The sequence below is a fragment of the Rattus norvegicus genome, chromosome 13, assembly GCF_036323735.1.
Source record: "Rattus norvegicus strain BN/NHsdMcwi chromosome 13, GRCr8, whole genome shotgun sequence".
NCBI classification, from domain to species: Eukaryota; Metazoa; Chordata; class Mammalia; order Rodentia; family Muridae; genus Rattus; species Rattus norvegicus.
In genome coordinates this window covers 58,772,654-58,793,565 of record NC_086031.1, presented here as the reverse complement: position 1 = coordinate 58,793,565, position 20,912 = coordinate 58,772,654, and the positions used below count along the sequence as shown (strand labels likewise).

The 20,912-nt window shown below is 35.8% G+C and overlaps 1 protein-coding gene across 2 annotated transcripts in view; it reads left to right on the top strand.

Moving 5' to 3' along the window:
* Window positions 1–3,827, top strand: part of Rgs21 (regulator of G-protein signaling 21) — a 49,841-nt gene extending 46,014 nt beyond the window's left edge. Inside the window, exons 5-6 of one of the 2 annotated variants that reach the window (NM_001287022.2) lie at window positions 539–747; window positions 1,630–3,827. In NM_001287022.2, coding sequence (NP_001273951.1) covers window positions 539–742 — 204 coding nt within the window. In that variant the 3' untranslated portion in view covers window positions 743–747; window positions 1,630–3,827. Of the gene's footprint in view, window positions 1–538; window positions 748–1,629 lie in introns of those variants that run through there. The other variant, XM_063271944.1, reaches the window with a different exon arrangement.
* The last annotated feature ends 17,085 nt before the right edge of the window (window positions 3,828–20,912 follow it).

Genomic DNA, 20,912 nt, shown 5'->3' with positions numbered 1-20,912 from the left:
ATAGCTATTCCTACATACATGCACACTTGGAGTTCAGATCAAAGTTTTAGAAGAGAGGCATCTTGAATTACTATGTGTCTTCTTTGCATTTTCCCTTTGCCCTTGTAAAATATTGGGTGGGGTGCGGGATGGGGACATCCTCTTGGAGACAGTGGTTGAGAGGGAGGAGAAAAATGGGTGTGGAACTGTGGGAGGGTGAACCAGGAGTGGGTAGCAACTAGACTGCAAAAAAAAAGGAATAAAAAAATAAAATAAAATAAAATAAAATAAAATAAAATAAAAATGGTTGGCCTCCAAAAGAAAAAAGTAAAAGTCAGCTTTAGCTGTTTTCTGTCAAAGCCACCCACCCCTCTCAATCTAGAATAAATTGTAAAACCAAGAATGTACTCACGGTGTCAAAAAATAAATGCATGACCTTGCTGCTATTTTCCATCAAATAACTGCTTGAAAAATTTTCAGCACTAAGTATATCTAGTATCCTGATAAGGCATGCATGGTTTGAATCTCACATAATGATATGCAACCTTGTTTTCTACAGATTAACATTGACTTCAGTACCAGAGACCTCATCTCAAGGAATATTGCTGAACCAACTCCAAAATGCTTTGATGAGGCTCAGAAATTAATCTATAGTCTCATGGCCAAGGATTCCTTCCCTCGTTTTCTAAAGTCAGAAATTTATAAGAAATTTATAAATACCCAACAGGTTGGAAGTCATAAAAGATGGCTGCCTTTCCTGTGAAAAAGGTAAATAAAATAGTATATGAAAGTACAAATACAAAACATATCAGGGTTTGGAAAATGTTTACTTCATCAGAACACACATATATATACATATATATATATGTCACACATTATGATTATATTCATTTTATCAGGTACTTAACAATCTACTGGAAGAATACAGAGTGAGTTGATGGTGATAAACTTTTCAACCATAAGTGAATATTTTTATATATTATAATTTTAAGAAAATATACATATCTTCATGACACAGAATTGAGGACTGCCTAGCATTATATACAACATTTAAAATACTATTTGCATTACTCAGGAACCTCACTTCTGTAAAAAGAACATTCTTAACCTAAACATAATTTTTCATTTGCTGGAGTTGGCTATCCCTTGTGAACCATAACTGATAATGAGATGAGTATCTGAACTACTGTGGCTTTAAAGCTAAAAGGGAAAAGTCATGGATGTGTGCACACTTGTACATAAGCCTGACCGTGCCAGAGACCAAGTTTTTCAAAATCTATTTCTTGACTCAGTAACAGCCTGCTATTGATGTGTGTATGGAAAGGGTTTTGTGAGTGATGGACTTTATATTCTCTTACTAGGAGGAACCAAGAGAAAGGAGACACAATCAACTGCAGATGATGAATAAGAATGTGGCCGTGACTGTCCCATAAAGTAAAAAGTTACTACAACAACACCTATCTGTTGTGGGTTAAGAATCTACTTTCTTACTCGGTGCTGGAATTGGATCATAAAACTGAAATGAAATTTAAAATCTTTATTTTATGAAATTATTTACTAATGTAAATGTAACAAATATGAGTTGTTTCCTGTGCCTACGAAGTTATAATAACTCAACAGACCATTTGTATTTCCATTTTATTTTCACAGATTTATTCCTATTCTTTGCCATTATCGATTTGAGACTGAAAATGTTTTAAATGAAGGGAAAACACTGGTGACTTATTTTGCTTCTATCACTGATTCCTATGGTAGACAAGAATCTTGCTGCCTCCTCCTGAAAAATCAACACTTAAACACATGCAAATGGATGGACTATTCCCTGTGCACTTGCAAATTCTACCAAGCCTGGCATAATACAAATGAACCGGCGTGTTTGCGGGGAGGGGGATTGCCCACTAACTGTAAAATATCTATCCTATACCAGCATTTATTATAAAGATTCTAGCTTCAGTGTCTTTTAAAAAGGGGACATTTTATTTATTCCAGTAAATGTATGGACAAGAGGCATCCCGAATCATTAAATCACACTCTTACTTCTAAATAGGGAAAAGAAATGTTAAAGCTCAGTTGTTTCTTGAGTTCACACATCTGGTGAGTGACAGAGCTATAACTGCAGTGGATGTCACCACTTTGTCACCACGCTGGTGCTTGATCCAAGAAAACAGTGTAGTCCCTCCCAACTTGAGCTGCATGGAAGTGGAATCTAAGCTCCAACAAACCTCCACGCTCTGGCAAGGTGCCACAAATGTTTGAATTATCTCTATATTATACACTTTACAAATTATTATCACACACCAAAACTTTTATCACTGGCTCCCAGAAAGTGAAGAGGACTCTGATCCCACGTGGTAAACTTGAGGCCATGGGAGCCTGATATATTGCACAGGAAGATCCTGAGATCAGTGTGGTTTTGTTTAAAAGTGGATGTTAAATGACCTCTTATGGAATACTAACCTAAGATTTGCCACAGTAGAACCCTCCTTCTACTGCCTCTACTCACTCGTCACCATGAGATATAATTCTAGGATTTCCAAATAAATAGATCAGAAAACAAATCAATGACAGGATTTTGAAATGTGAGGATTTTAGAAAAATACCATGAATACCTCCTACATGCAATATTCTATATTCCATTCATACCTCTTCACACTACATGTTATTTTAATCCATAGTTATCATATACAACTTGATAAATATAAATGCAAGCAGAAAATATTGTAAAAAATGGGAAAAACATGTATCCATCTTGATTATGGAATTAAGGTCTCATTCATACTCTACTATCATTTTTAAACATCTTAATTGACTTAAAGAAATGAAGTTATCAAAATTTAAAACTATGTAGTAACTGGCTAATAAATTAAAAATAACAGACCAAAAAATTACTTACATATTATAAGAAGAGGAGTCTTTGCATTGTTTTAGTTTTTGTGTTTGTTCTTTACTCTTTTGAGATAAGATCTCTGGATCTACCAATCTGACCTTGAACTCAATCTTCCGACTTCAATCTCTGACTCCTGGGATTATAGGCATGAGATGTCTCTCCCACCTGTTTGCCTTTTCTGTTTTCTAACACCCACCACAAAGACAAACTGAAGAAAATTAGATGATCTATTTTCTCAAAGAATCTTAGACTCTAACAATTTTATGTGTTGCAACAAGCATAAATTTAGTTTATCCTCTTTGAATTGTTTGCATATCAAATATTAATACTTTGAACAACACAGATTTTTCTACTTATACAAATAGTACTTTCTTAGATTTGCCTAGAAAATGTCCATTTCAATTTCAAGATGTAATCAACAGACATTTTTCTGATAACTATTAAATTCTTTTTTCCATTAGAATACTTTTTATTTTTTATAGCTATTAAATTCTAACCCCGTAGACATTAAAAATGAGATCTAGCCTCGAGCTTTACCTTTCCAAACTTGTTTTTATAGTCTGCCTGCTGTAGAAAGAAGGAATTCCCTACCTTCCTTTTTTCCACTTTCTCTATAGTAGTTCTTAACTTGTGTGGTCTAGCAACTCTGGGTTTCCCAGTACTCTTGATAAGAGTATGTGTTGCTTAATAAAAAGCAAAGGAATGTTCTTGTTGTTTCTTTTATAATACCCTTTTCAAAAAGGTATTAGCAGCGTTCTGCGTATTTTTAAATGATAGTAACATTAAGGGTTACCACACTGAGAATAGTCTAGAGGGGTTTTGTTTGTTTGTTTGTTTCTTTGTTTGTTTCTGTTTTATTTTGTTGTTGTTGTTACTCTAAAAGTTTAGGAAGCATTCATGTCAATGATCCTGGAATTAAAGTTTAGAATAATTTCCCATTTATTCTTATTGGAAAATTCCAGGCATCAATATAGTGAGCCTTCCCTCACTTCCACTAAATTGGGAATTTAACAATCAGAAAAGAAAACCATATAATCTTTTAAAAAATATTTCTCAGATAGTACTCCCAGTCATGAAAGCTACACTGTACCATGACTGTGACATAAACTGTCAGTTTGAATCACTACAGGAAAACCAGACATTCGGGCAAAAAGAGGGAGCAATGCCAAAAGAGAGTAAGAGGTGGGGGAGAATTTTCTTTGAAAACTAAAGAGAGTGTTTGGTCCCTGCACCACTAGTCTTCTAACATTTACTCCCATGCAAATCATTCTGGCTCTAACCTTCACCCACACAAGCCCTATATAGCAATTTGAATACAATTATGTCTGATGTTCGTCTGCTTTACTCTCTAGCCACATAGTAAAGCAATTTATTCCGTAGTGTTGTCAATTAATTTAAAATGAGCTCTTTTTACAGCCATGTAAAAAGGTGGGGTGTTGTCAGAACAGTAATCAATTATTATATGTATAAAGAGTCGCTCAGACCATGTGCCTCTTTCTGTCAGATTTCCCCATTGCATTTTAATGGTAAAGTATCAGAAATGAATGTTAAGTGGTAGCTACTTAAAGAATGCCATTTTAAAAAAAAGAAAAAAGAAAGAAAAGGAAGTGTGTTTTTATAATTGCTGTTCATAGATTATATTAGAATACAAAATATATGCATAATGACGTATAATTGTAATTGAGAAGACACTAGGATGTTTACAAGTGAAACAAAGGCTGTTTTCCTCTTTGAGAATAGTGTCATTAACTGAAGAGAGTGCTGTGTTTTCCTATGATATTTCCAGACGTATGTATCACATACCTTGATTACATTCACCCTCCACTCTACTCTCCTGTCCTCTACTCACTGGTGTCCTCCTCCTCCCCAAAATCTTCTGTTTTCACCAAAGATCTTAATTTTAAAAAGCACACTATTTTTTCTCTTTTAAAAATAAGATTAGCTGTAAACTATGTATAATGGCACATGCCACGAATGCTACAACTGTGACAGAAAATGCTGAAGTTTGATGACCACCTGAACTTTGTGTGTGTGTGTGTGTGTGTGTGTGTGTGTGTGTGTGTGTGTGTATTCCTGGATATATTGTAACAGGAAAAAAGTTCTAATGACATTTAATCAGTTTATTATTTTGCCATTGAATAGCTATGTTAAGTTTTATATCTTAATTAAATGCTTTGAATGTTTGTAAGAAATAAAGTTATCATTGTGTGTATTTGTACAGAGATGTACATATAGGAACATGAATGTGTTTGTGTATATGGAGGTCAGAAGTGATGCCTTCTGTGATGTATCTTCTGTGAAAAGTTCTCACTTTACCTTTTGAGAAGGTGATCCATAGCTGAACCAGCATTCCAGTTAGCTAGACTGACTGGAGCTGCCTCATTACTGCCCCTGCACGTCTAAGGGATGCTGAGTAACTGAGCTCTAGTCCTCATACTTCTGTGGCAGGCACATTTATGAACTGACTTATCTCCACAACCCTGGAAATTATCATATTCAAGCATTTTCCTTATATACTATTAAACATTTATTTCTATTTTCAAAAGTAAGATTTTTTTACTATTTAGTTCCTTTCAAAAACCCAGTGACTTATTAGTTCAAATAACTGTACTTCTTTATGTATTTGGAAAGAGAGTTTATGCCAGGCAGTGGTGGCATAGCCTTTATTCCCAGCACTAGGGAGGGAGAGGTAAGTGAATCTCTCAGTTTGAGGCCTCCCTATTCTACAGAGTCAACTCCAGGATAGCCAAGCCTACAAGAAATACCATGTCTTAAAAAATCAGAAAAAAGAAAGAAAGAAAGAAAGAAAGAAAGAGAAAGAGAGAAAGAGAGAAAGAAAGGAAGGAAGGAAAAGAGTTTATACTACTTGAAACATTAATGGTGGAAATGATAACTTAGACATAAGATATAATAAATGGTTCATTTAATAAAATTAATACAAAATATTACAGTTATAATTTAGAGATATTTATTCCTGTAGTTTTCAATAATAGAGTTATTTTTACAGTGTCAGTATAGGCCTCTAAAAATAAATATTTTTATGAATAATACCTTTGAATTTTTCCCTTCATGCTACTTTCCAAACATGTAATATTTACTCTATATGTATAATTATGAGTTCAAAATCATGTGCTTTACATGAAAGTCTTGAAAAAGATATTAATAAACAAGAAAAAGTAAGTTTCCATATTGTTCATTCAAATAAGTTGAGTGTAAAACTTCTATGCAAATATGCCACATATGTTGGGTAAAATATGGATCACATTAGAAAAGACTTATGTTGTTGAACACACAATTGATCTACTCAAATTTTGACTTTAAAATATTGTTTCATGTAAAATAAATCCATTGATTCTTTTTCAGGTTTCTCTTCTAGAAGCTGTCTCTTCAAAAGTTAAATAAATTCTAACAGTTGAAGGTTACAGATTGTACTCCAACAACATTTTAAGCAGATAAAATTCATTTATCCAATTTGGCTTTTATACTACATAGAGAGTTGACTTCAAAACATAATGTCTTTAAAAATCTGAAAACTCGTTGAAAAATCTAAAAACATATGTACTTAGGAACAACATATATTCAGTTAATGATTCATTTCTGCTTAATTTTCCATTTTTGTGAAAGTATAAATGACATAAATCTTTATAAATTTTAATTGAAACAGGAATAAGCTTTAGAAAATCATAAAATGAAACAATCTTAGTCATGTTCATAAGATCTATTTTCCTGATCAATATCTTTCTTAAAAGACACTAAATAAGAATACAAGGCACTCATTCCCTCATTCTATGAATAATTAAAAATAATCATGAATTATAAAACATGAGATCATTTCTTGTCAATGTTAAAGATGTTACAGTATACTCAGTATTTAATACTACTGTCTAAATAATCTTAAGAATTTCTTACCAAGTTAACAGTTTTGAGGTAAAATATAGAAATCACAAAAAATATTTTTAAAATTCTAAATTATACCACAAATTTTAAAAAGGCATCGTTATACTTCACTATACCTCCTCAAAGAAAAATATCACTAAAATGACTAAAACAAAAATAGTTACACAATATGTATGGATATAAATTTTGAAACTAATGTGGCTACCTCTCAGTATATAATAATTAAGATCTGAACTCATTTAAGTTAGATGAGCTGATAACGGAATTAATGAGTCAATTTGCTGTAAATAGAGTGGTTACCTAGCAAAAAACAAAAACAAAAACATAAAAAAAGAATTCAAGAACAAAATATGGGAAGATATAAGGAAAAGTGTACAGAACACAGGAAACCGGATATAGAACATAGGAAGTAAATTAGAGAGCACAGGAAACAGAAGCACAGGAAACAGAATAGAGAGCACAGGAAGCATGATAGAGAGCACAGGAAACAGGATAAAGAGTGGAGTAAGCAGAGAATAGAGTATAGAAAGATGGCAGTCTTAAGAAGAAATAATGTGAATGAGAAAAAAAAACATGCTGTAAAAAAACAAGGAAGCCATTCTCTAACTCTTCTTTTGGGGGTCCTGTTTTCAGTCCAATGGTTGACTGTGAGCATCTGCCTCTGTACTTGTCAGGCTCTGGCAGAGTTTCTCAGGTGACAGCTATATAAGGCTCCTGTCAAGAAGGATGATATTTTCTATTTCCATCCATTTGCCTAAGAATTTCATGAAGTCATTGTTTTTGATAGCTGAGTAGTACTCTATTGTGTAAATGTATCACATTTTCTTTATCCATTCCTCTGGTGAAGGACACCTGGGTTCTTTGCAGCTTCTAGCTATTATAAATAAGGCTGCTATGAACATAGTGAGAGTATGTCCTTGTTATATGTTGGTTTGCAACCCATAGGAAGAACAACAATATTAACCAACCAGTCACCCCAGGGCTCTCAAGGACTAAACCACCAACCAAAGAGTATATATAGAGTGACTCATGGCTCCAGCTGCATATGTAGCAGAGGATGGCATTGTCCAGCCTCAATGGGAGAAGAGGCCCTTGGTCCTGTGATGGCTTGATGCACCAGTATAGGGGAATGCCAGGGTGGGGAGGCAGGAGGGATTGGGTAGGTAGGTGGGGGAGCACATTCATGGAAGCAGTGGGTGGGGGAATGGGATAGGGGTTTTCCGGAAGGGAAATGTAGAAGGGGGATAAGATTGAAATATAGATAAAGAAAATATCCAGTTTCTAAAAAACGGAAAAAAAAAAACCAAGGAAGTTAAGCAATCGTTGATTCCAGATGCTGTCCCTGGATGAATGGAAGAATGATGCTAGCAGTATAAAGAGAAAACTCTTGGTAGGGATCAGCGTTACAGAAGCAAAGTGGTGATATTACCTGGCAGGAAGAGTATTGAACTTAGTATGTGCATTTGAGCCAGGGCAAGAAGGAGTTGTGTGCTGCAGTTTGTATATCCAGCTTCTGTCAGCAGTTAGAAATACATAACTGAGCTACTTTTGAGTAAAGAGGCCTCCTCCTCTTATAAAATGCTCACTGTTCTATAACTACCCTGGCTTATAGTTCTCATAACAAACATCATGAAAAGTTCATGTATATTTGGTATTCTCTTGTTCATTATGAATTCATTTTTTAACTTAATGCATGTTGGCCTCTTTTCATTGACTCACTCCTTTTTGGTTTGTTTCTGTTTCTTTTACTTTTTTTTTTCATTGAAAATGCTATATCTTTGGGGGAATAAAACTACTAGCAAATGTTTTGTGATCCCATTATGAGCATTATGGGATTTTTAACATATGTTACTTCCTTCTGAGATTTCTATTAACTTTGTGGTCCACTTTTGTCCTCTGCATTCTCCTTATTCTCCTCATTTTAGCTCTCCATTCCTATTCTCATGTTGCTTTCAGAACATAGATGCTCTCTAAACATATATGTATGTTTTTACTCCTAGAACACTTTAGGGCCTTATACAAAATAAAGGGAAATTTTATAAAAGGAGTACAAAGTTCTGAGCCTAAAACTAGGGTTTGGAAGTTGAAAACACTTAGGAATAAATTTCAATAGTGGAATAATAGTCTACTGTGTATGAGACCATGCATTCTGCCCCCAACACTAAACAAAGTAAACAAATACAGAATTTTTGATGATGACATATGTTTTCAATCCCAGAAGACAGAAGGATGAGATAAGAAAAAATTTCCACAACCTAGTTTCTCTTGCATATAATTCAAACTTCACTTTTCTTTCATTACCCAGATATTTCCTTTATAGTTGTCATAGGACAGCTGGCCCTGCAGCCTGCAGTTTCACATTACAATGCCAGGTGAGCTGACATGAGGAATATATTTGTCTTGGAGGGCATTTCTAAAATAGGCTGGCTAGCAGAAACTCTATTATCAAAGGAAATCTCTAAAACAGCAGAACTTTATCACAGACCTAAAATAATATAACATCATCAGTTAGCTGCATTATAAAAACACCCCCAGCCCCTGTGAAGTGGGAGGAAATCAGAGCCCATAGAGACATCCAACTTCAATGCTCGTATTAAATCATAACTTTTTAAATCTTAAAAAAAAGTGAAAATATCTAAAAGACTTCTTGTAAGCACACAATTTGAAGGCTAAAGTTTTCTTAGCCAGATGGGCAGCAACACCAAGCATTTACTCACTTTTGGTTGTGAATGACCAAAAGTGACTTATCATCTTGCTTCCAGTCCAGAACATGTATGATATTCTCTAGTATCCCTTCTGTTATCAGCAACCTATCATGTAGATTCCTAAGCTTAACATGAATAGTCACTTTTTCATGGTTCGTCAATGTTATTTGTAATGAATGACATAACCACTACATCTTTATCTTCCTCCAATGTGCAACGTACATTCCCACTCCAACAGTCCTGCCTCATAGTTCTGCTTTTCTAAAGACTTTCTTAACTAGCTCTTTCTTTGCCACACTTTGGATGTTTCTTACCTTCTCTTCTTCTTAGGGAAATGGATGGAAGTAGAAAAGATAATCCTGAGTGAGGTAACCCAATCAGAAAGAATACATATGGTATTCACTCACTGATAAATGAATATTAGCCCAAAAGCTCAGAATACCCAAGATACAGTTTACTGACCACATGAAGCTCAAGAAGAAAGACCAAAGTGTGAATGCTTCAGTCCTTCTTAGAAGAGGGAACCAGATACTCACAAGAGGAAATACAGAGACAAAGTGTGGAGCAGAGACTGAAGGAAAGGCCATCCAGAGACTGCCCCACCTGGGGATCCATTCCATGTACAGTCACCAAACCCAGACACTATTGTGGATGCCAAGAAGTGTTTGTTGACAGGAGCCTGATACAGCTGTCTCCTGAGAGACTCTGCCAAAGCCTGACAAATACAGAGGCGGATGTTCACAGTCAACCACTGGACTGAGAATGGGGTCTCCAATGGAGGACATAGACAAAGGACTGAAGTAGCTAAAAGGATTTGCAAATCCATAGGAAAAGCTACAGTATCAACCAACCAGACACCCCAAAGCACCAGGTGATTAAACTACCAACCAAATTGCTCCCAGGGACTAAACCACCAACCATGGAGGGACCCCTGGCTCCAGCCACGTATGTAGCAGAGGATGGCCTTGTTGGGCATCAATGGGAGGAGAGGCCCTTGGTCCTGTGAAGGCTCGATGCCCCAGTGTAGGTAGGCAGAGAGGCCGGAGGGAGTGGGTAGGGGAGTGGGGGAGCACCCTCATGGAAGCAAGAGGTAGAGGATGGGATAGTGGGCTTCTGGAGGGGAAACCAGGAAAGGGGATAACATTTGAAATGTAAATAAAGAAAATATCCAATAAAATATTATGTTCAGAACTGAAAGTATTATCAGGTCTTCTCTCTTGAACGCTTAAGTGGACACTCTGTTCTCAAGATAATTCCTAAGCTTTTAATTGTGAAATGTGCAATAATATTTCCATAATTCAAGCCCCACTCATCTCGCCCTCAGCTTCTGACCTTGCCTCCACTATTCCTCCACAGCACCATAGAAGATTTCACTGATACTGAAATATGACCTTTATCATTGGCAAAACCATTTCAAGTATTGATGTCTACTGCTCCTTTAATATCACTGTTCCCCACTTCCCTTCTTAAGTCATTATGGCCATTATGAGTTCTAAAGCATTTTTTTTCTGTGACGACAGCATGCTGACCTGGATAAAGGCTTGGTAAATGAACCCTTTCTGCATCTTCATAATTGGCAATAACTAGGACTGAATTCTGTGTTTATATTAAAATCTTTGGTACCCAAAGGAAACTGTGATGGTTCAATTTTTTTCTTTTCTTTTTTTTTTTTGAAAGCATCATTGTCTTGCCAACTATAGTATGGGGGGTGATATTAATGAGATCTTCTTATTAAGAAGATACCAGGTAATTGTCAGAAAACCAATGATTAAAAGAAGTTCACAAAATATCTATTCTGACACTTTCATTTTCTTTAGTAATTCTCTTTCTTATCAGCCTGTAAGACCCGTTATTAAACCAGTTCAGCCCGTGGTAGATTAGGAAGTGATAACAATTAGTGCATCATAGGTACCACTTAAATGTAATTCTCATGTGAGAATCTGTGCCTTCAGGTTCAGCATCACAGTATTTATCTCCTGATTCCATGTCGATCTTTTTTTTTTTTGATGCTCTAATTTATGTTAATAACTTATTTTAAGAGAATGAGAATTTAAAAAAATGATCGGAATGGAGAAAGCCGTTACAGTTCTTGTTTTCCAAACCTGACAACCCAACCTAATGTCGGATACTCATGGCAATCATCTATGTTCTCAACTTCAGAAAGGACAATAGTTCAGGCCTTCAGACCACTCTCTCCCCCATACCCTCTCCATCCTCATAAGTTCAAACAGTTCCTTGAGTTAATAAGTCATAGTAGAGAAGCATCTCTGTGATAAAATTTTGATCTCACTAAACCCCAGTTATTTCTGGACTCTTTCTTAGAAAAATGTAACTTCCTGTTGTCATAATACAGAAAGCAATTAAGCTCTCTAGCTGCTACTCATTCATAAAAATGAACATTTAATATGTTGTATTTCGTAAGGGGGTGTTAAGTATAGTACAGGTGCTTTCTAAATAAATTCTCCCAAACACATGCGTGGCTCCAGCCCAGCATGCCAACCTTCTGCAAAGGCTCCACTCAGATTTAATTGCACAGCAATTGTTAAACAATTCGCCTTTATTGAGTCTTCCGAAAGTAGTTTAATCTTTATTAAATTAAATTCCTGTGTTCACTAATTTTATCTACCAGTACATTATTTAATTAAAGCATGCAGTAACAATAAAAATTAAAACCTGAGACACAGTAAACCGTGCCCGTCTCTTGACAGACATACACATCCCTTGGCATGAGTTGGGCACCGACTGTGAGCCCTGCACTCCTCCTGCACACGCAGCATCTCCTTAAGTAATGAGAGCATCAAAGTGAGCCCAAAGGTAAACTCTGAACTTACCGTCTTGGTGCTACATTAATATAAGCTCACAAACTGCAATAAATGTACCACATGAGTGGGGACCGAGAATGGCTGACCTTGGAAAATGTCGTGTATGTATAGGAACAGGGAGTCCATGGACAATCTTTATAATGCTCTGATAATTTTGCTATCAAGCTCAATTGGTCCGAAAAAACAGTCTTTAGAAATATTGATGAAAATCAGAGAACATGGAGACCTTAATTCAAATTCTATTAAGGAAATGTTTAGAATTTGAGATGAGCAATATGTGAAAATTTACACTTATTTGTCTAAAGAAATGCTGTATTGCAATGCTGAAAGGCTGACTCCTGGGTAGAATGGAGTGAGGTTGCTCATTTATATCATGCTTAAATTTTTAAGAATTAAGACCATGATTCCAGTGCAAATACGAAAACGTCAGCAAAATTGTTTTACTTATTAATGGCGTAAAGCTATTTAAAAAGAAAATAAGAAATACTGAATGATTTATACACAAGTTGAAAAATGCAGGTGAAACTGGTAAATGTTTTGAGAGTAATGCAACTTTAACCTTCAGGTTTAACTCAGAGGCTTATCAAGTTGGCAAAAGTTTATAGCTTATCAGTCCACATGTTACCCTGAGTAACATCTGGTCCAGAATGCACAGTAAAGGTTAGTTCATTCCTGTCTGTCAAATGTTGGGGAATGCCTACAGAGTCAGATGATAAATATTTCAGTATTTAGAGACCACATGAAATCTCTAACACTCCTCTTTATGTATTTATCTTTTAAAAAACTGTACAAAACTGTAAAACTCATCCTTACCCGTGAACTAACCAAACTGGATTTGGTTGGATTTCAACGCCTACTCACAATTAGTGATATTCAACCCTACACAATCCCATTATCCTTGAAGAGGCAGTCACATAGTGCTCTATCTAGTACGATTACAAAGAGATGTACATTCTTCACTTCCTTGTTCTCAAGTACTGAAAAATGTGCTAACTGCAAACATGAAAGAGGAGACAAAAAGAGTTACTTCAAGTCCCAAAGCAAGATGAAAAGGCAAGAAGTGAGCTTGATGTTAGACCCTTTAGATCCACCTTTCTCTTTAAATGATGTATATCTATATACAGATACATACATAAGTATATGTAATTTTAACGAGTTAAAACAGACATGTATTTCTAATTGTTTCTTTCATAATGCAGTACACAACACGCTTTATGAGCAGCTAAACAATATCACTCTGTACACTGCACATCGGACAGTAAGTCAGGAGCTGTTCTTGCAAAGTTGATGCTGAAGGAAGATTTAAACGACTAGGGAAGAAGAAAAAGATGAGTAAAAGGAAACAGACAAAGTAAATATAAAGGAAAAGATAGGAAGAGCAAAGAACCAAAAGAAACTGAGAAGACCAGGCACAACATACGGCGATTCTTAACATTATCTGTGCTTTCTACACACTGAAAGTTGGCAGTCCCTGATAAAGCATCTACGAAAGGTGATACAGTCAGAAATATTTTTAAAAAATCTATAAAATACATATACCTTACCTAACTCAAATATTCTCCCAACATTTAATAAAACAATTATCATAGAAAATGTTGTAAATTAATATTAAAATGTGCTAGCTTTATAGAGTGAAAAATCATTGTAACACACTATATCTCTCAAATAATTCAAAATCTTAAGTATAATATAAAATTATTGTGAAGAATTTATTTTCCTTAATCTAGACTCTAAAATGAAGCATTATTAAGTCGTCCTTTTAGTGACAAATAAAGTTTTGATTTACAAAATATATTCATTCAAAATACTTGAATTATTTAACGATGTTGCTTAAATTAAACTTCTTGATAACTAAAAGATTACCTAGTTGTTAAAATAGTTTATAACTTTGAATTTGAAGTAATAGTTAGTAGTAAGCCATTTTGATAATTGTTATTTTTTAAAATATAATCACATGTGAACTGAACAAACATAAATTTTTATTAAGCATGACTATTTCAGATGCATACTTGGGGAAAGTATAATTTTTTCTAGAGGTGCAATAGAAGAATATGATTAAAGAACTTAGCAGTAGAAACTATTTGAAAATTGTTAACTGCAAAACCCAAGGTTATTTTCTCCTTATAATTTAAATATGGAACTTCGAAAAGTGCCAACTTCTTTAACAAAAAAGAAGCAGTATCCTGATTTTAAAGTGTGATGCAGTGCATTACGCAGATGGCATTTTGCCCTTACTGCAACACTGAATAAATGCACATGCCATATCAGAAGGAAGCATTCCTCAATGATAATCTAATCTAACCATACAGCAATCTGCCATCAGCAGAGGACTGCAACATATGCTCCATGAAGTATGAGTCAAAATGAAAGCATTTACTGATTAATTGCACATCACTTGACAGAAGTTGACATGTTGCTTCAAGTTGTTGCAGCTCTCACAGCGAAGGGCATGAGAGGCTGCACAATCTTCAGTCTAACAAATTAATCGACTCTGATTTGGGGATACCAGAAATCCAAATTATTAGCCTAAAGACAAAAAATCACTACTGTGAATAATAGGTGTTACCAGCATTGTGCACCAGAGCATTGGTATTTTTGACCCCTATATTCTAGAGTGATAGGGGCCAAGGTGACATCTGCCTACTAAGTCTGTTATGGTAAGGGTAAACACTGTTAGCATAGAATTAGGCTAAAACAAAAGTACTAATGCTTCTGCTTGCATGACTGAGATGTGAGAGACCTATGGTGGACTGTCCATTAACAAGCATACAAAGAGGAGAAACCGTCTTATCAAGATGCTGTGAGGAATACTCATGTATTGTAAATTTGACCTTGTCAAAAGCCTTTTTCAGAGCAGTGTGTAACAGGCAACAAATAAAAGGCAGTTGCCTTTTGCTGGAGAAGAAATTCTCTATATTAATATGTCAAGATACATTATTTTGTAAGATAGTATTTATTCTTCAATAAGCTGTGTACAAGTGGCTAAGAGAAATATCCTGGAAGAGGCATGTATTTTTTGTTTAAAGGCAGTCATGCTTTAGTTGAAACAGATTGCATTTAAAATGTGTCACGGGAGTGATTATTCAACTGAAATATCACTGTTCACACACCAACCGTTTGCTGTCTTCTCACAAGAAACCATCATTATAAATTCTAAATTTGTCCTGTAAAAACATATCAGTACCACATCATTTTCAGCTCCATATAGTGGTTAGGCAATGTCTCAGTTGTGCAAGGTTACCCATTTGACAGCCACCTTCAACCACCAAGTTACTAAGATCTAAGCAGTGAGACGTTGAAGCTAGATTCTATATCAATTTAAATCAGTTTGTGTAGATAGATTGTGATAGAACATTCAGATGTTATAAAAATGGTCAAGATAATCATATTTTTTACTCTAGGCAGGGGAAGACAGCTCCTTACCAATCACTCATTCATAAGGACTCAAACCCAGTTCATATGTGGATCATGCGCATTAAATAGCAAAAGCAAAAATCTTTAAGGAAAGTGACTCTTAGAAACACACAAAACTGTGCTGACCTTTCTTTTTAATAATTGCTCTTGTAAAAATTAAGCTATCTGTGCTCCATCCCTAATGATAATCTCCAACAAATTGGAAATGGCTTCAGTAATTTTAGAAATTGTTATGTAAGATGAATATCTAAGAATGAATAATAGAAAGCTTAGAGTAAATTTTTATTTCTTTTATTCTGTTTAGTATTTTGACATTATTGTCTTCCTTCAGAGTTTCAAGATTTCCTAACCATTTAATCATTTAATTTAACAATACTAAATAACAAAGTTGCTGAGATCATAGAATGAGGCGATCATGTCTCCAACTCAAACATCTATGAACCCATCATCTATCTATCTAATCATTTTTTGGAAAGTAGGTCAAATATAGCGGGAAGCAGTGATGAGTTTGAAAGAAGAATGTTTGAAAAAGGATTGTGTATCTTTCTGCTCCTGCTGTGTGTGTGTGTGTGTGTGTGTGTGTGTGTGTGTGTGTGTGTGTGTGTGTAAGGGGAGGGGGGAAATCATCAGAGGTTAAGAGATATCCGGGTCGGAACAGCAACATGTTCAAGTGAATGGTTCAGGTGTATTCTGTCCTCAGAGGCATTCACTGGGCTCATTATTACAGCTGACTCTGAAGGCATATGGTGTCTTTTACATTTTACTGCTCCTTTCCCCAAGCAGTACATGATCAGCCAAGATGATAGACACCCACACAAAAGACAGACAGAACTCCTTTTGGCTTTGCTTTATTGCCTGCTGATGAGCCTCCAGTTACAGATATTAATATTCACACACTCTGGGAACCCTTATTTAAAACTTGTTATGAGACATACAATGAGTGAATTTCTAAGGGATTCAAAGATGAATAGCACGGATAGAATACCTGTTCTTTGTATAGTACAGTTTAGCAACGCAGAGAAAATTAAACAAGCCCAAGAGATATATCCTTCTAAAAGAAGAGGGCAGAGTTCAAGGAAGAATACATCAAGCTCCTAGACAGAGATGGAGAGCTCAGATAAAGCTTCATAAAATAGCATCAAACATTCCATGTGCTGGGATAAGAAGTGAGGTATTGAAGGGTCTAAGCACAAGAGTAACGTCAAAATTCTGTGCTAGGAAGGTAAATGTCTGTAATGTTGAAATGCTTTAGAAATCAACCAAATGTCTGCTTCTAGATGTTAACTAAAGCGTTCGTTTACTATTACAAACAGACATATTTAGAAAAATATTGTATTTCTTTGGTCTCATTTCTATGTATGAGCTATGAACGTGCCCAAAGCAGAAAGTTTATACAGAGCTGCAGGACAGGGCTACAGAAACACTAAATAAAACTAAATTGGAAGTGTCTTTTGCATCTGGAACCACAAACTACCCTAAAAGAGGTTATGGTTAGCATACTTAAAAAGCATTGTTTATTATCTGCTATGGTGTGAGTGTAGTTTGAGAATCTGCCAAGGGCACACTGTGAGTGAAGGCTACACCTGAGGAGTGTAAGTATTACTGAAAGATAGTGGTACACTTGAGAGATAGGCTCATGAAAGGGCCACTGGGTCACTGGGAATGCACTAAGAGGAGACTAAAGAACATCGGTCTCTCATTTACTTCTTTTACTTTCTGTTTGTCAATAAACACACATGTGCATACACATGCATGCATGCAAAGACGCATGTAGGCATGCACATACACACACACAGAGACACAGACACAGACACACACACACACACACACACACACACACACACACACACACACACACATCACCTTGCAGTGTGCTATAATCAGCCCTCAGAGAGCCCTCAGCATCAGAGAGTAAACTACAGCGCACTGGATTACTACCAAACATTGGACTTTGAAACTTCAAAACTGTTATCTCGATTTTTGTATGTAGTCATGTCAAATAGTTCACCACATGGCTGTAAACTGGTCTAATTCCCTTTATAAATGTTGCTTATCATCCCTTCTGACTATCCCCTTGTTTGAGAAAGTGAAGGCATGATGGGGGGGGGTAACAAAAAAGAAAACAAACTCTTCCAGTTAACCTCCAGACTAGATTCCCAGTGGAAATACTATGTGTGTTTTAAAATGTATTAGCATGGCTGAGCTGTACAAAACAGAAGACCCTCCTACCCTATTGTTCTGGATCAAAATTCTTACTACTAGAAGGAAAACTGACCTCTAAACATTCATCCAGTTCAAAGTCTCAATATGGGAGGAAGGGAAAGAGAATCCTGGTGGAAAATCAGCCACATACTGCTAATTAGATGTCTTCACGATCCTCCCAGGAAGACCAGCTAGCCAATTAAGCCTAATTGCTGTACAGGAGGGCCTTGGGGTCCACCCCCTACAGAGCTCACAGCAGTAGCTGCAGGGACAGCTATGCCCAGAGCAGGGCTTCAGCCCCATACTTCTTAAACTAATTTCAGTGACACTTTATCCTAATACACTCAAGAGGAGAGAGGGCATATTCTACTCTTCAAGCAATGCTACCATTTAGGATTGATTTCTAATTAATTTTGTTCTCTGAATTTCAATATATTCCCAAGCCTTTGCTACTTGGGTTAGTTTATGAAAATTGAGAGGAATGCTGGAACAATTACCCTTGAGGGGAAAATGAGTGTAACATTGTCATTACAAACTCTAAGATGTGCATTTTAATGCAAACTAGAACTCACCATAATTTTTAGATTGCAGGCTAGATGATTTACTCTAAGAAAACAATCTAGAAAATGTCAGTTGTAGGGATCCTTCCCTTTGTTTGTTCCTTTTCAGCATCTGCACAGCTAAGGTTTACCAGTTTTGTGCTCTTTATCTCCCACTGACAGAAGTCAAAAGGCAAAACCGTGCCTGCCTCCTTTTCTGATTGATTTTAATAAACTAGTAGACGCTCCTCCTCCCAGGCACCATGCCAGCTTTCTGCTGTGCCCAGAAACACACCCCTCCACCCTGACATGCCCAGCCTACTTAGTTTGCAATATTTGCATTTAAAATGAACGAATGCTGGATTTCATTCTTATTCACGGCCTTCTGCAAAGGAGTTTGCATCCAGGTTGCTGCTGGAGTGTGAAATTTTTCCACACTGCATTCATTAGTCATAGAAATGAGCAAATAGGATTTATAGGAAATGACTGAGTCCAGGGGCTATTACTTTTCTTTTCTGGCAGTATTATTCATTTCTTCTTTCCACTTTCCTTTAGTTCTAGGAATACAAGTGACAGATGAGAAATTTACTAAGTGTAATTAAATAATTACTATCGTTCAAGAAATAAAATAAGTAAATTTAGGTGAGGGGAGAGTGCAAATGAGGCAAATATATGGAAAATGAAAAGGAAGTGGGGAGAAAGGCAGATGAGACAGAGAGAGAGAGACAGAGACAGAGACAGAGAGACAGAGAGAGACAGAGAGAGAGAGAAAGTCAGGAGAAAAACATCAGTGACTAGACAAAAGAAAAACAGAAAGAACCCTCAGAAAAGAAAAACCTTATCCTTTCTTAACTAAGGAAAATGCCAGACACAAATATAAGGAATATAACAAACTATATTTTCACCTACTTTTGTAAATATTGCCACTATGATTTGGCTTAACATCATATTCATGTATCCTGATATTGAACAGTCTTCCCTATAATAATCAAGTTAGTCCTATGGTTTTAATTCTCTAAAATTACATTCCAAAAAGAAATTGAAGAAGAAAATAATGAAGACAGTTTTAAATCAGATACTTCTAGCTATGGATAGTTGAAGTAATATTATAATCTGTAAACTCAAGAGAACAACTGTAAATGTTGTTTGGGATTTGACTGTAGAGTTCATTATTTAGTTTACATTTAGTTGTAGATTTATAAAGTACTTGTACAAAAAAGTGGTGTCTTCACATGGGTTTGCAAATTCACAAAAGTAGGATAAGAACCTGACATATTTGCCTTCCTTTTCCATCTGCCTCCTTTACTTTGGACCAGATTTTGGCTAAAGTTCACACACAGGCATTTTAATCATTCAAGCGCTGTGGAAAACTGATGATACCTAACCTATCAGAGCCCACTTCAAGGCTGAAGGCACAAAGATAAGAGTATCTAACTTATTGGACTGTCAACTTTTAAAATGTCCTGTTCAAGACCCCGTAAACAGCACCTAGAAGTTTCTACTCATTGTTCTAAACCTTGATCACCTTGAATTCAAGAGACAGTAGAGCCTGGAAAGATCAGGCATTGATGAAGTAATCTGTAAACAGAAGCATTCATCTTGAGGGAATTAGATGGCTCTCTCAGGTAATCAGGACTTCTCTAGAGTCATATTGCAGAACAAGGACTCAGACAATTACCACCTACTGTTTGAGGAAACCTGATAAATGGGAAAGTGCTTAACCTGCCCCGTCCTTCATAGATGAAGCATTTGGCAGTATTCTGGGTGCAGACTGAAATACTTAATCTCCATCTTCTCTAAATGGACATGTTGATTAAAATTCTTTCTTCCCTTCTCTCCATTACTTCTGATTGCCTTAAGTAAGGCCAGTAGCCAGAACTTAGAGCTTTCAGAGTCAGTTCTCTGGCCTAGAACTCTGATTATATTGGTTTAGAAATACAAATGCAGATGGAAGGATAGCTCAATAGTCAAAGTTTTGATGCACATCCTGATGACTCAGGTTAGGATTACAATACTCTCTTCTGCCTGTGCAGAAGAGACACCAGGCAGATAATGATGCACAAACAGATATGCAGGCATACATTAATATGCATAAATAATAAAATATACAAAATAATAATAGAAAATACAATTCTTTTTCTACCAAAGGAATTAATTGCATTAAGAAGCTTTTAGAATATTAGATAATGTGAAAAAAACGCTATATATTCCCAATAACTTCATTCAAGTATTCTATTAGGTTACTACAATAAGTACCACTGATTAGATGACAACATTAATTTATTATTTCACAGTACTCTCAAGCAGAAATCTGAAGTCAAGATGTTCATAGGGCCTGTTTCTTCTTAAGGAATCAAAAGAAAGACCCTTTTCTGGACCTGGTCATTCTCTCTGACAAGCAAATTTTTTTGTCTGATATGTCATGCTCTCACCAAACACATGCCTCATTTGAAATATCCCCTTTTCT